Source organism: Dioscorea cayenensis, chromosome 17 (genome assembly GCF_009730915.1).
Source record: "Dioscorea cayenensis subsp. rotundata cultivar TDr96_F1 chromosome 17, TDr96_F1_v2_PseudoChromosome.rev07_lg8_w22 25.fasta, whole genome shotgun sequence".
NCBI lineage: Eukaryota > Viridiplantae > Streptophyta > Magnoliopsida > Dioscoreales > Dioscoreaceae > Dioscorea > Dioscorea cayenensis.
In genome coordinates this window covers 4,190,954-4,208,318 of record NC_052487.1, presented here as the reverse complement: position 1 = coordinate 4,208,318, position 17,365 = coordinate 4,190,954, and the positions used below count along the sequence as shown (strand labels likewise).

At 33.8% G+C, this 17,365-nt stretch overlaps 1 protein-coding gene across 1 annotated transcript; it reads left to right on the top strand.

Moving 5' to 3' along the window:
* The first annotated feature begins 12,247 nt into the window (after positions 1 to 12,247).
* LOC120281429 (3-methyl-2-oxobutanoate hydroxymethyltransferase 1, mitochondrial-like) lies at positions 12,248 to 16,088 on the top strand. Its single transcript, XM_039288269.1, is given in 7 exon segments — positions 12,248 to 12,657; positions 12,749 to 12,913; positions 12,915 to 12,956; positions 13,043 to 13,189; positions 13,724 to 13,777; positions 13,859 to 14,130; positions 15,853 to 16,088. Coding segments are annotated over 6 exon segments (1,008 nt in total). The 5' UTR covers positions 12,248 to 12,291; the 3' UTR covers positions 14,093 to 14,130; positions 15,853 to 16,088.
* The last annotated feature ends 1,277 nt before the right edge of the window (positions 16,089 to 17,365 follow it).

The window sequence follows — 17,365 nt, the reverse complement described above, 5'->3', positions numbered from 1 at the left end:
TTGGCAATAGAATGCCTGATTTTGATGTGAATGAAATAAGTGACGGTATTGAGTGTAATGTAGGCTGTGAATCATTAGATGATAATGATAGTTCTGACTCTGAGTTTCATGAAAGCGATTATGATATGGAAGATAATGATGACCAAGTGTTTGATGTCAATGGTGATTTAGGGTTAGAGTTAGATATGTATGGTGTAAACTCTAGGAGAGATACCAGGGTTGATTATGAGGGTATCCATGAAATGCATATGAATGAGGAGTCAGAGTATGAGAATTCAGTGTCTTTACATAGAGTAGATGACTCCGACGACTTATGTAAAAGCTCCAAAAAAAAGTGGAAAGAGTTTAATTATTAGACAGACATTGAAAACAAAAGATTAGATAAAGGGTTGGTTTTTTCTAGTAGAGAGGCACTAAAGGAAGCAATTAGACAATACATGAGGAAAAATAGATACAATGTGAAGCTTGTGAGAAATGACAAAAACAGAGTTAAGGCTATATGCCGAGAAGGCTATACATGGGTGTTGTGGGGATCAAAATTGAACCCTTTTGATAAATTGGATGGTAGCTGGCAAATCAAAACCTATGTCAGTGAGCACACTTGCTCCAAGGAGATAATAAATAGATATATAACATCAAAATGGATGGAAAAGCACTATCTCTACAAGTTTGTTAGTGACCAAATTTACTCCATCAGCTCACTTCAACAAGATGTAAGAAGGGGTTTCAACTTGCTTGTGCCATTGAGCAAGTGCCATAGGGCTAAACTTACACTCTAAACATGGTCCTAGGGAATCCTAAAGAACAATATGGAAAATTTTATGATTATTTGGGAGAGCTTAGACATACCAATGTAGGCTTTACTACAATCTATTTTTTATAGTGTAGGATATTCTTGAGGATGTATGTTTGTCTACAAGAATCTAAATATAGGTTCAAGTCTGGTTTTAGGAATATCATTAGTCTTGATGCATACTTCTTAAAGGGTTACTACATTGGGCATTTAATGGTAGATGTGGGAATTGATGCCAATGATTACATGTATCCACTCGCATTTGCTGCTGTTGAAAGTTTGAATTTTGACTCATGGTGCTGGTTCTTTCAATTATTGAAGCAAGATTTTGAAATAGTTAACTCCTACCATTGGACTTTCATGTCAGATAAGCAGAAGGTACTGAATTTCCTTCATATATCTTGTATGATTTTTTTAGCCTTAGCTTTTATACTTCCAATATTATTACTTACATTATTTCAAATTTACAGGGCCTTGTTGATTCTCTATTGGAGTTGGTGCCAAATGTTGAGTGCAGAAGTTGTGTCAGGCATTTGTACACCAACTTCAAGTCACAACCATCTAATAAAGGCAAAGCACTAAAGGATTACCTATGGAAAGTTGCGAGGTCAACTTACCTAACGGAGTATGAGGATGCAATGCTAGAAATGAGGGCTTTATTAGAAACGGCCTACAAACGGTTAGAAGGTAAAGACCCGAAGTATTGATCTAAGGCACATTTTTCAACAATGACAAAGTGTGACATGTTGCTGAACAATCTTTGTGAATCATTCAACAAATTTATCTTCGAGGCAAAAGGAAGACCTATGCTAAGCATGATGAAAGCTATAAGAACCAAACTAATCATATAAAGAATAGCAATGAAAAAAAGGCAGCTGAGAAATACACAGGGAAGCTATGCCCTAAAATTCAAAAGAAAAATGACAAAATAATTGAAGAGTCTAGTAGATGTTGGGTTGGTTATGCTGGAGATGGAAAATATCAAGTGTCATGTGGTCCAACAGATCAACATGTAGTCAATTTAAAGGTCCACAATTGCTCTTGTAGGAAATGGGATCTCACTGGTATCCCATGTATTCATGTAGTGGCAGTGATGTTTGCTACTAAAGAGAGGCCAGAGCAATATGTCGATGCTTGTTACCACAAGGAAACATAATTGCGCATATATATATATATATTCTTACTTCATTCAGCCTATCAGGGGACCTAACCAATGGAATAATGTGGAAAACATAGAACCTATTTTACTTCTTGTGCTTAAAAGGCCTCCTGGAAGACCACACAAGAACCGAAGGAAGGAAGCAGATGAAATAAGTGAAAGTCAATCCAAAGTTTCCAAGATGGGAGTGAGAATGCCATGCAAAAAATGTGGACAGACAAGTCATAATTTAGGACTTACAAAGGAGAAGTGGGTGCTAACAACAGACCATCTAAATTACCATTAAGTGCTATGAAAACTCTATTAAGTTCAACTTTAAGGGATTTTCTACTTTATTCATTGCCATTGTTTTGTGTTTCTCTAGGTCAGAAATGCTAGTAGACCTTCTGCAATGCAACCTGCAAACCAACTTTCATCTAGAAGGGCACAATCAGGTGCAAGACAAGAGATTATAATTGATCTAAATTACTTAGCCTTGTGTGACTTACGACTGCTAATGTGTATTTTTTACTTAAACCTCAGGAACATAATCCAAGTAGATAAAGCAGATCAACTCCACAAGCGAATGTGATTAGATGGATGCCTGATGTACAACATTTTTACTCAAAAACATTCCTTATTATTGTTGTTATTTTTTCCTTGATAATTTTCAGTGCTAATGATTTACATTCATATGGCCTATCTTTAGGGTACTTCACAAGTTGTAAGCCAAAGTGGATCTAACATAGTTCAAGGACCAATACAAGGGGTAAATTTTTTTTCTTTCGTTTTACTAATTTCCAGCACTTATACTTGGTATGAAATTATGTAGTTTGATGAAATTTTTGCAGTTGGACCAATTTTTTTGCAAAAATTTTTTCTAGCACTGATTTGCAGAAATTGTTTTCCTACCTAGGTTGCTAATAGAGTAGTTTGACCAATTTTTAGTAAAACACCTTATTTCTTCTTTGTTGTAAATCAAGATAAATGTTTTCATCTTGCTAAGGTTATAAACACAATGCTTTTCTGCTATTATGGTTCATGTTATTTAGAATTGTTGTATAGGGTTATTCCCAAGCTACAAACACACAACAAAGTTTTGCAGCTAGAGATGGTTTTGAAAATGCATGTAGGCAACAATATGGGAGACAAGTGCCTTTTAGGTATATAAGGGACTTGCCACAAGTTAGAAGTATGGCCCAAAGAAAAAGGAAAGTGTCTCAACCTGATAGAAATGCAAAGAAACAACTCTCCAAGGATGCACATTAATAGAAGGACTATTATTGGGAGGTTGCACATGCTGTGGAAGTCTTCAGTAGGCTTAGTTTTTGGAATTAGTCTTGTTAAGTTTTTTCTTTGTCTTTAACAGACCATTACATATGCACCTGGGTTTTTGTTAAGTTGTTGGCTTCCAGGCATGTCTGTCAATTTTGTGCATCAACTTGGGATTTGAATATAATTATGTTTAGTTATCAATACAAGTAACTATTTCACCAAAACTCTGTTTGTATGATTATGTTTTGTGAATGTTATTTCAATACTTGATTAGTAGTTTACATCTCTTCTATGATTGTGTTTTGTGAATGTCATTTTTGAACATTCAAAAGTTGATTTATTAAATATATATATTTATATATTCCATAAATTTACAAATACATCTTTACAAGAAAAATTAAATCTATAGTTACAACAAAAACCTGGAAAAAAATCAAGGATAAACCACACAAATAGTCACTTAATTATAGAGTTATTCCTATTCTGGTCATTGAATTTTAAAAATTCAATTCAGGTCACTGAACTTTAATGATGTGGCAAAAAGCATGTAGCATGGCTTGCCACCTCAGGACGCAGTTAACGATGTTCTCCCTGCTGACTTGATTAGTAGTGAAACTAAAGTTTAGTGACCCAAATGGAATTTTTAAAGTTCAGTGAACAAAACAGAAATACCCCTATAGTTTAGTAACTATTTGTGTGGTTTACCCTTTTTTCACTCAAATCTTTGGATTTTGACATATGCCTTAAGTTTTTCTAATTAATTGTTTAGATTTCATGACACATATTTAACCAACATGGTAGAATGGTTGAAATATATTAAAATTTTACTTCAATAACACTTGAGTATCATAGGGTGTTCATTTTGGGAGGACCTAAGATTGAATCCTAACTAAAGCCCATATAAGGGAAAATTAATTCTAAAGCTCATTTATAAGATGAAAGCACAAGTACTTATTGAGTTTGCTCTACGTTTATGCACGTACTCAAGACAGCCGCTTGTCGCATTTTATGAAAACAAATAAAAATAAAATAACACTTGGGCAACTTGGTGAGTAGGATGTTGGTGCAGTTCCACTGTGTTTTGATTCCCTGCTCTTATATATTTGTAGAGCATTCTAAGGCCATGGTGGAATGATGAAATATATCTTTAAAAAAAAATGGAAGGGGCATGGTCGTTAGTATAATGAGATTTCAACCATTTGATTGAATTTCCCCAATTCCCCACCCACAAGGGGCTTAAAAAGGCATGCTTTGTGATCCATTACTAGGTCCTTCTAAAAACATATCAAATCAAAAAAACATACAGACCGCTTGTCGCATTTTTATGAAAAACATATAAAAAAATAAAAAATAACACTTGGGCAACTTGGTGAGTAGGATGTTGAGTGCAGTTCCACTGTGTTTTGATTCCCCTGCTCTTATATATTTGTAGAGCATTCTAAGGCCATGGTGGAATGATGAAATATATCTTTATGGAAGGGGCATGGTCGTTAGTATAATGAGATTTCAACCATTTGATTAAATTCCCCAATTCCCCACCCACAAGGGGGGTGCTTAAAAGGCATGCTTTGTGATCCATTACTAGGTCCTTCTAAAAAAACCATATCAAATCAAAAAAATATTGCAATTGCAATGGTCAGATATTTGACTTCTCTATGAAAAATAAAAAATTCGACCCTCTTCCAATACGTGACTGAAATGTTATAATAAAAAATATACATTGAGTAACTTATTCATATTGTCAAAATTTTTTATATATTTACATAAATCATTCTTATACCGACAAATAGTGTACTACAAAATTTATAATATATGCAAATTTTGATCAATGATCAACTCAAAGATTTTATTTAAAAAAACAATTCTTTGCCCTTCAATCATTTGACAATAAATTTAAAGATCAGTAATAAATTTATGTTTTATAAAATTTATAACATAATTTTTAATGATAATTAAAATTGATGATTTAGTAATAAATAAATAAATAATTGAGGAGTTTATCTATTAAAAAATATAGATAATTTAAATAAAAGTTTAAATTAAAGATACCAAATAGACTTTATGTATAAATTAGTAAAATCTTAAATTTAAATAAAGATATATATTGCTTTCATGAACCATTCAAAAAGAAAAATAACATAAAATATTGAGTGAGAAATATTTATTAAAATTGATGAAAAAATAATTTTGTAATGTTTTCAAAACATGTAATATTCAACGATTCAGCTACCTAGCAGTTATTAGTTTTTTTTTTATTTTATATTTTAAAGTATTAAGTTTATTGTATTTTTAAATTATTAATTTGTAAAAATTTTATTCATTAAATTTTTTTTTTTTTTAAGTTTGTAGTTTGCCCCTCCCTCTAGAAATTCTGGCTCTTGGAAGAGTATGGAAGTAATTTCCTCTTATTTAAGGCTAGTATATTAGCTATTCCCATGAATGCAGGGATGATAACGGCCACCCCGATGAATCAATCTAATAATTAAATTATTATACATTTATTTTGGGTTTTTTAAAATATAATTAATCCAGAAAAATTACAACCACCATAAATAAGAATAAAAAAATAAAATAAACAAATCTTTTATATAATTAAGACACAAAAATAATAATTACTAGTGTTATGCCCGAGCTACGCATGGGAGAGATAAACATGTTAAAAATAATATGTGCACCCTACATTATTTATAGATTCTCATATTATTATGAATGATTCTTTAACTTCATTTTTAGTCAAATAGAGTTAAATTAAAGTGATAAAAAAAATATTTGGATTTTATAAATTAATAAAAAATACTATAATAAAATAATATATAAAACATGACTTCATACTATGTATTATTTATAAATTACTTTCTTTAATAAATCATAATTAATTTATGACTAAATGGCATGTACCTTTAGTTTAGCAAAGCAACCCCTCTAATAATTTGTAATTAATTTAGAACTAAATTATAAATATTTTCATAATGTTGCAATACAACCTCTCTAATAATCTACAATTAATTGAAATTTACATTTCAATAATATTTTTAATATGAAAGTTTCATTCGTTTTTGAAATTATTAATGTTTTTAATTATAAATAATTTTAAAAATTATAATTTGCTTTTTTTATTGTATAAGCAACTAATAATTCATCCTCAATATAAACATATATATAAATTTCTATGAGAATAATAAATGCCTAAGTATAAAGAGAATAATAAATGCTAGAATATGTACCAAACACCTTAACAATTTACTTCTTCTTCTTTCCTCTTATCTATCTCTTGTTCTCTTCTATATCTTACAATAAGCGAAAGAGAGAGAGAGAGCGAGGGGGTATTTATAGGCATTCAAGATATTAATGGGCGAGTTAGGGATTGATTTGATCAAAGCAATTCAAAATACTACTTATGTGAAATAATGTGAGTGTTGGCGGGACTGCTACAGTATCATCTGGAAGTATGCTACATTAACGCCGCCTACTACATTATCATTGCTACAGTATGCATCCATTTATAACACTCCCCTTTGAATGTCTATGACCAAAGGACATGCCTCATTAAAACCTTGCTATGAAAAACCTAGTGGTATAAAAACCTGGCTAAGGAAAAAGAGTACACTATCCTTGGTATATGTGAGGGTTACTGCCTCATTAAAAACCTTGCTTCGGAAAAACCCATTAGGATAAAAACCTTGGCGAAAGGAAGAATAGTACAGTCTCCCCCTCAAATAAATAATTTTCAACTTATATTAGAAGTACTTACATCCTTGAGTCTTCTCATCCCGATTTTATGTATAAAATTTTTTTGTGGATGCACTTAGGGAGTGATTTTGTGAATAGATAGGCTTGGTTCTCATTAGATTGAATCTTTTGAACTTCTATGACGCCTTCTTTCTGGAGGTCATGGGTGTAGAAAAATTTTGGTGAGATATGTTTCGTTCTATGACCTTTAATGTAACCTCCTTGTATTTGAGAAATACAAGCACTGTTGTCTTCATAAATTACTGTAGCATTTGGTAATTTACATGACGACTGTATATGGCCAATCATAGATCGCAACCACTGGCATTCTCGACTTGCTTTATGGAGAGCTAGAATTTCAGCATGATTTGATGAAGTAGCTGTAAGAGTTTGTTTTGTGGAACGCCATGAGATAGCTATACCATTATAAGCGAATATGTATCCAGTCTGAGATCGCCCTTTGTGAGGAGCAGACAAATACCCGGCATCAGCAAAGCTTGTGAGATTAGATGAAGATTTCTATGGATAAAATAAGCCTAGATCTATAGTTCCTTGTAAAAAATGTAGCACATCTTTCACGCCTTTCCAATGTCTTTTTGTAGGTGTAGAGCTGATTTTACTAGAAGATTTACTGCAAAAGCTATATCTGGTCTTGTATTATTTGCAAGATACATTAATGCGCTAATTGAACTTAGATACAGAGTTTCTGGACCAAGAATAATTTCTCTTTCTTCAAGCGGATGAAATGGATCTTTCTGAACATCAAGTGTTCGGACAACCATTGGAGTACTTAATGGATAAGCATTCTCCATATCAAATCTTTTCAGTGCCTTTAATGTATAGGTTAACTTACTAATGGACAAATATTCCAGAAGATAAGTGCTCAATTTGTATACCAAGACAAAATCTAGTCCTCTCTAGATCTTTGATTTCAAATTCCTTCCTCAAATACGATGCCGTAGTTGCAATTTCAGGAGGAGTGCATATAAGATTTAAATCACCCACTTATACTGCTATCACAACAAAACCACTAATATAACATTTAATAAATACACATGGGTATATATTATCATTTTGGTATTCTTCTTTTATAAGATATTTACTGAGACGGTTGTACCACATCCGTCCAAATTGTTTTAACACATAAATAGGCCTCTGTAATTTAATAGAGCATAAATGTTGTTAATTTGTAATGTCTGTTATTTTATATCCTCCAAGAATTTTCATATACATGTCATTTTCAAGTAATCCATATAGATATGTTGTGACAACATCCATCAACCTCATATCTAATTTATTACTTGTTGCCATGGCAATTAAAAATCGAAAAACAGTTTCATCCATTACAGGAGAATATGTTTCTTCATAGTCAACACCAGGCATTTGAGAAAAACCTTGAACAACCAGTCTTGCTTTGTATCTCATAATTTCATTATTTTTATTTCTTTTTCTCATGAACACCCATTTATAGCAGACTAGTTTTATCCCTTCTGGTGTTGGTATCATTGGTCCAAACACCTCACATTTTGATAGGGAATTTAGCTCAGCCTAGATAGCTTCTTTCTATTTTGGCCAATTTTTTTTTGTCGACATTCATCAATAGATCGTGGCTCTGGACCATTATTTGTATTTATTTCTATATTATTAGCCACATTGTAGATGAATATATCATTTATTTCGGTCTCATGCCGATTCATTATTTGACCATCATCTACATAACAAATTGACTTTTCAATATTTTCATAAATATCATTCCCCATTGATTCTTCATTAACTTGTTTTGAGGGTTTCATAATTTTCTCTCCCTTTTCACATAGGAGATTTTTCTCTTTAGTTTTTCTACTTCTTTTTTTCAAGGAGCCGAATCTTTGGCGCCAATTGGTCTAACATTTTTGTCATGCTTTATTTTCTACTTGTTTCAATGGAGTCTTAGAAATTTCAATTCTTGCAGGAGCATTGGCAACTGGTATATATGACTTGGTGACCATTATAGTATCAATGAATGCATCAGGCATTTCATTTGCAATTTTTTGTAATTTAATGTTCCTTTTAACTTTAAGTTCGCATTTATTGGTGCGTGGATCATATGTATGCAATCGTGATGCATTCCAATCAATTTTTTTTAGTTTGTTTGAGTAATCATTTCTCCCCCTAATAAAGGGAACGTTGATTCATCAAAATGACAATCTACAAGTCTTGCAGTAAATACATCTTCCGTTAATCGCTTTAAATATCGTATAATTGAGGGAGAATCGTAACCAACATATATACCAAGTCTGCTTTGTGGACCCATTTTTGTACGATTTGGTGGTGTTATTGGCACATATTTTGCACAACCAAATGTTCTTATATGTGAAATATCAGGCTCTTTATCCATAACAAGCTGGTGTGGTGAATATAAATTACATGCAATGGGTCGGGTCCGTATTAAAACTGCAACATGCAAAATAGCATGACCCCACACACTTGTAGGCAGTTTTGTCCTTAATAACATTGGACGAGCAATAATCTGGATTATTTTAATTAATGACTCCGCCAACCCATTTTGGGTATGTACATGAGCTACTTGATGCTCACCATGTATTCCAACAGCCATATAATAATCATAAAATGATTTTGATGAAAATTCACCAGCATTATCAAGACGGATTGTCATTATGGGATAATCTGGAAATTATGCTTTAAGCCTGATATTTGCGTCAATAACCTTGCAAAAGCTACATTTCTTGTAGATAGAAGTTAAACATGGGACCATCTAGTCGATGCATCAATTAAAACCATAAAATACTTAAATGGTCCTCATAATGGATGTATTGGTTCATATATGTCTCCTTGTATTTTTTCTAAAAATTTAGGAGATTCACCAGTTACTTTAGTTGTCAAAAGTCTAGTTATTAGCTTTCCCATTAAGCATGCTGAACATGCATATTCATTATATGTTAGGATTTTATAATCCTTTAATTGGTGTCCATGAGAATTAGTAATAATCTGGCCCAACATAATAGCACCTAGATGTCCAAGTCTTTAATGCCATATTTTAAATATCTCTGGGTCATTAACCTTCAGGGTTACTACCGTATGTGATTCCATCACTTTAATACGCATAAAATATTGTCCTGAAAATATATAGGGAAAGCTTTCAAGTACACGTTTTTGGCATGAAATAATTTGTGTAATATGAATATATTCTTTTCCTTCCTTATCAACCATCTCTAAATGATATCCATTAAGACATATATCTTTAAAGCTGAGAAGGTTCCTCCTAGACTTAGGAGAATCGAGAGCATTTTTCATCTGCAAGGTATCCCATTTGGCAACATCAATGTTGCTTCTCCAGTACCTTAAATCAGGTCTGATGACCCTGCTATTATGGCTATACATGCATTTCTCATTGATAAGGAGATAAAATATATTTTCTTATCAAAATAGTATGTGTTGTCTAGCAATCAATAATGCATTCATCATCAGCAATACTTCTAACAAAATAGAAAAACATAATTTTATGGCTTTGTTAGGGGTCATGCAACTTCTGGACCAATGACCTTCCAAGCCACACTGATAGCAAGTATCCCTCTTTGTCTCTAACCATGTTATGGCTTTGTTGCTTTTGTTAATGTACATCAATTTCGGCCCCCATCATGATCACGTCGTCCTTAACCGCCATGATATCCACGTCCACCGCAATTTTTAAAACTGGTACCCTGACCACGCCATCGTCTTTGCCTAAAATTAATTTTTGATAGTGGTGCCAATCCAGATGGTTGAGATTGATGATTCTGCATCAATAGTTCATTGTTTTACTCCGCCACAAGGAGACAAGAAATTAATTCTAAAAATTTTGTGAAATTTTTTTCTCTATATTGTTGATGTAATATAACATTGCGTGCATGAAATGTTGTGAATGTTTTCTCGAGCATCATACCTTCCATCACTGTTTCTCCACAGAGACGTAGTACTGAAACAATTTTAAATAGCTCGAAATTATATTCTTACACACTTTTAAAGTCTTGGAACCTGAGACTTGACCAGTTATTAAGTATTTTGGGTAAGTAGACCATTCTAAGATGTTCAAATCTCTCTTTCAAGGATAATTACAATTTCTGTGGATCATCAATGGTCAAATATTCATTCTTCAGCCCATCATCAATGTGATGCCTTATAAATATTAAGGCTTTCGTTTTATTATCATTAGGCTCATTATCATTAACATAAATAGGTTTGCCCATGTTCCTTGCTTTCAAATGGAGATTGATATCTAGGCTCCATGATATATAATTACTCCCAGAAATGTGAAGAGCCTCGAATTCACTTTTTGCGATATTTGCCACCAACATAATACCCAAATTGGTCCCTCCACTTTTCTTTCTTTTCTCTTTTAGTCCATCTACTCAGAAATGCTCCCAACTAGTCCATATACTCTTGAAAATGGGCCCACTTAGTCCCTCTATACTTGAAAATGGGCCAACTAGGCCCTGTATTTGTAAAAGTAGAGGGACTAGTTAGGAAGAGACTAAGAGTAGGGGACTAAATGGGCCCATTTTCAAGAGTATTGGGATTAATTGCATTTTCGAGTAGAGGGACCAAAAAGGAAGATAGAGAAAAGTAGAGAGACCAATCAGATATTATACCAAAATCAATCTCTATAAAATATAATAGATGATAAGAGAAAAGATTAAAAAGAAAATATGAACACTAGAAATAAAGTTACATTAAAGTTAAATGAAAATGTAAAACAAGATTAGGAGGAGACTCGTGCTGATAGCGTATTGTATAAGCAACAAATAATTCATCCTCAATATAAACATATATATAAATTTCCATGAATATATTATAAGTATAAAGAGAATAATAAAAGCCAGAATATTTTATCAAACACTTTGATAATTTACTTCTTCTTTCTTTCTCTTATCTATCTCTTCTTCTCTTCTATATCTTACAATAAACAGGTGGAGGTTTTTATAGGCATTCATGATTTGAATGGACGGTTAGGATTGATTCGATCCAACAGTTCAAAATACACTGTTAGGTGAAATAGTAATAATATTGGCGGCTGCTATAGTGCCATCTGACCATATGATACAGTAACGTCGCGGTAGTAATCCATTTATAATATTCATGACCCTTTCAAAGTTTTGGTTTAAAATTAAAGATAATTATAAATATTTTAATATTATTATAAATATTATATGATTATCTTAGGAAAATTTTTAATGAGAGATAGACACTAGATTTGTGTTTGAAGATTAAAACAATATTTAATATAATTATATATATATATATATATATATATCTTATGAACCAATATTGTTATCCTCCGTTCATCTCGTCTCGTGATCACCATCAAATCTCCGGCGCCATGCATTGTCTCGCCCGGCGTCTCTTCAGCAACGTCCCCGAGAGCACCGTCTATGGCGGCCCCAAGCCTCAAAACCCTAACCAACGCGTCACCCTCAACTCCCTCCGCCAGAAGCACCTCGCCGGTGAGCCCATCACCATGGTCACCGCCTACGATTACCCTTCCGCCGTCCAGGTCGACACTGCCGGCATCGACATCTGCCTCGTTGGTGACTCGGCCGCGATGGTCGTCCATGGCTATGATACCACTCTCCCGATCACCCTTGATGAGATGCTAAGCCATTGCCGCGCCGTCGCGCGCGGTGCCACCCGGTCGCTCCTCGTCGGCGACCTCCCTTTCGGTTCCTATGAGTCGTCTTCCGCGCAGGTATTCCGATTGGGATTTTGATCTGGGATTGGTTTTGATTTGATTTTGGGTTTTGATGATTTGGTGTTTGTTGTTTTGGGGATTAGGGCAGGCGGTGGACACGGCGGTGAGGGTTTTGAAAGAGGGGAACATGGATGCGATCAAGCTGGAAGGAGCTGCGCCTTCGAGGATCGGTGCTGCGAGGGCGATTGTGGAGGCCGGGATCGCTGTGATCGGGCATGTTGGGCTTACGCCTCAGGCGATTAGCGTTCTCGGAGGGTTTTCGGCCGCAAGGGAAGACCATCAACAGTGCAGTAAAGGTCTCATTTTTACTTCGATTTCATGAATGTAATTGAAATTGACGCTTTGGAGTAAATGGTTCATGAAGTGTTTGTGTGAATGCCAGGTGGTGGAGACGGCGCTGGCGTTGCAGGAGGTGGGATGCTTCTCGGTGGTTTTGGAGTGTGTACCTGCGCCCGTTGCTGCTGCTGCGACTGCTGCATTGCAGATTCCCACTATTGGTATTGGAGCTGGGCCATACTGCAGTGGACAGGTTAGTTCATCTTTTCATCTTGTTTGATGAAACTTTTTACTGAACTTGACAAAATTTTATTGCTTTTACTTGCTGCTAAATTGTAGATCACTGCCAAACATCAAAAGTTATATCAGAAAGATCTTGTAATAGTATGAAGAATGTTTTGTTAGGATACTGAAGGCTTACTATCCAAATTCATGCTCCATATGTATAGGGACTCCCTTGTTTTCCACATTTGACCAAGCTCCTTTAAGCAAACTGTAATTTTAGATGATTCCTCTTGATTAAACCATCTTTCAGCCTTAAAGACTTTTTAAATGGGAGATCGTATGATTTTGATATATTTGCCCCTGCATTGTAGATTACAATAGTGAGGTGGGTATGCTTTATCTCACCAGGAGCCACTCTTTGTATGTATCTGTCCTTCTTGACATTGAATATTTTTTTCTAATCCCACAGAGACTCATTTGAGCAAAAGCAGTTACTAACTTACCAAGATGTTTATTTTCTGATTTAAGTAGTTGATTACTTGGCATCTAAATATCTGTGCAGGTGTTGGTTTATCATGATTTGTTGGGCATGTTGCAACATCCCCATCATGCAAAGGTTAGTTCAGTTCATTTTTCAATAATTTACAACTTGGCACCCTTATTGTGCTCCATGAATGTATTGTTTGCTGGTTGGCAGGTAACCCCAAAATTTTGCAAGCAATATGGGCATGTGGGTGAGGCCATTAATAAAGCTTTGTCCGAGTACAAACAAGAAGTCCAGGACAAAGTTTTTCCTGGTGTATCACACACGCCATATAAAATCAGTGAAGGTGATGTAGATGGTTTTATGAATGAGCTGCAGAAGATGGGCTTGAGTGAAGCTGCTTCTGCAGCAGCAACTGCCTCCAAGGGCATGGGAGGACGTGAATAGGAACTCATACTGATAGATGCACATCTTTCAATAAGCAGGTCTCTACAGTGATTTTTCTCTCACACCCTTTTTTTCTTTGTGCCAAATCTGTTGTCAAACACTGTGTGTGGGATTTGCATGAATAATATATATATATATACATTTGTTTCTTTCTAGATCACATGCTTCATGCTAAGAGATTGTTAATCTCATTTACTGCAATGCATGCCATTTTTAAATTTGATAGATTTGGTGTTCTGCTTATAGAAGCTTGAAGGTTATTGGCATTTTCGTGGCAATTAGTGTCTTGTGACAAAGTGTAGGAAAGCTTATTGTGTATAATATTGAAATCCTGATTTCCCTGTTGCCATGAGAAACAAAAAAGAGATCCATCATAACTTGGAAGCCTTGTATTGCCCTTATGTAAAAGGCATTTCTTGTTGATAATAGGCTTTATGGCTTGTTTTAACAAATCAAAGAATGTATTGGTTGTGGTTATAGAATAACTAAGAGGAATATTGCAGGAGGATTGATACTAGTCCTGCATATTGAGTCCTTAAGTAGCATATTCCCTGACCAGTGATTTTTCAAAATTGATATGCTTTGCTTCTTTAATAACTGCTAGGCAGCAGCTTTGTTTGGTGAATGTGATTTAATGGGCTGGCAACGCCCTTTGTTTAGATAATTTAAGTAATCGGCCCATATTACACACATACCACATGTACTTGATTTTCAGCTTTGTCTAGTCACCAGGTCATCATTGTGTAGTAGATAAAGCTCTTTAAACAAGGAACTACTGTTGCTTAATTTTAGCTGGCAATGCAAAGGTGATTTAAGACAGCAGCGTTTGAGTAGAGGGACAATATTAAGCTAAGGATTGTCATGTTATCTTTGACAACAAAGATGAGCACAATGATATTGAAATCAAGTTAAGGCACTGAAGACTCCCAGAACCGCATTCAACATTCCTTTGTCATTTACCACAAAAAGAAACTATGGGGTGCTGGATTCTCTTAGTAAGTAACAAAACAATGAGCATGCAGTAAGAAGCTATAGAACTTTCGACGTGAGGTGAAGCCTCTCCTTAGTTCATGAAGTGGAACCTCCAAGCAGATTGCTTCTGTATAGTTTAGTTTTGTTGCTTGATTACAAGATTCTTGTGTAGTGGCTCTAAGCTCTTTGTGGGATATACTTGCTGGGAATGCTCCTTCAAGCCACAAGTCTGAGATCTAAATCAGTTAGCCAGACAAAATAGGCCCTTCAACCTCTGGTAAATATTAAGGAACTGGGTAAAGTTGGTACTGGCTAGCTGTTCTATGGTACAATATATGTCCCCCCATGCTTCGTCTTTAAAACCTTAATGTTGTGTAATTTCATTTCTGACATGGAATAACTAGAGTTAGATTCACATCACAAAATAGCTGAATTTTGAGATCTGCAGTTTATTATATTAGAATTTTGAGATCTGAATTTTGTGACAATTACAAAAAGGTTAGATGGAAGATCTGCTGCTTATATCTGGTCACAAGATTTTCACACCAATTCATTTAATTGTGGCACTCTGACAATGCCATTTTATGTAATTGTCACAAGTTTTTCACCGCAATTCATTCAATAGCTTGTACTCAAACATGTCAGTATGCACATTGTGGCTCTTTTACTCATAACACACCATGCAATGTTACACTTTGCATCTCCATTATAATGTGAAACTTTACCGCAAAATTTTCTTTTTATGTGTTTAATTTGCTGAACATGAACAAAATGTTCTGTTCTCTCAGGTTAACCGAATGGGTGAACATGGGAAAGTTTGGAGAATAATGCAAAGGCATTTGAGCATTGCTTGCTGTAAACTTTATCAGGGACAATAAAAGGGTTTTCAGGTTGCAGCTTAGTGGAATATCTTTGCTGCCACCACTGGAGATGCACATAAGATATTGCCATTATGATGGAAGCATTGTGGCATTATAAGCTTCCTTTTTTTATGTGGTTGAGTGCTAAAGTCAATGGATATTTTTTTAATCTCAATAAAGTGATACATAGAAGGAAGCTGATCTCTTGTTTATTGTTGTTTCAGTAATTTAGAACTGTTTAAATGATCTGTTATGGTTTATTACTTCAAGTCAGTCATTGAATTTTTGGACAGAAGTGTGATTATTATTCTCTTGTGTTTGGTGGACAACCAGAGATGAAATGTCATTATCTTTGTGTTTCTCAAGATGTCTCTTGTTTCCCTTCAAATGTTTGATTTCTTAATTTGTAAAAATGTTTTCTTGTGTTCTTCTTATTATTATTCTTACTAATTTTTTTGGTGTTCATAAGTACTTTTACTATTTTTTTGAATTTTTTGTCAAATTATATACCCAAATTTGCTCATAATTATTATAATAATGCAGTATAAACAAAGGTAAAGATGCTATATATATATATATATATATGATTGCCAAGATGCTTGCTTGAAGGACATGTGTTGCACTATTAGAACCCACCAAGTGATAAGGAATGAAATCATTATTCAAAAGAGAGAAAGAACATGCTTATTGTTCCTTACCTTTGGAATTTGTATCAACCACATGTACTAACAAATCATCATTTTTCATAAATCATAAACGTTTTGATTTGATTTATACTTATTCTTAATTCCTTTAATATAATCCTTCCTAATAATACCCAATTTAATTTTTTTAAATAAAAAAATAAAAAAATATTCACAAATTCAGGCTTCAGAATTTAATACATATATATATATATATATATATATATATATATATACATATGTTTAAGGTTAGAACCAACAACCTAAAGTTCAGAATTCCCCTTCAGAAACACAGGCAGAATAAAACACAAACCCAGAAAACTGGGCCCATTTCTCAGTACTCAGTCACAGGCTCTGGATCCTGTTTTTCATCCTTTTATCTCCCTCCACAATATTTACATATTTACCCCCATAAAATTATAAAAATCAAAAAGTTTAAATAAGTTGGTATAAAAATGTAGCATTTACCATTTAACTGAGCATATCATTTTTTTTCCCCTCCTCAATTTGAATCATAAAAATCCTAATCCGGTTTATTTAAAAGTACAAACGTACAAAAAAAGAGCACAAAAGTAAATAACTAAATAAATAAAATGAACCATTTTTTTGTCTTAATTTAGTTATTATCCCCTAACAAACTTTTTCCCTAAAAAAATCCAAAAAAATTCGGAGAATTGAATTAAAAACCAATGAATAGTATTGCACTTAAATAAATAAATAAATAAATATTATCAAAGTAATGCCCTCTCACAATCATA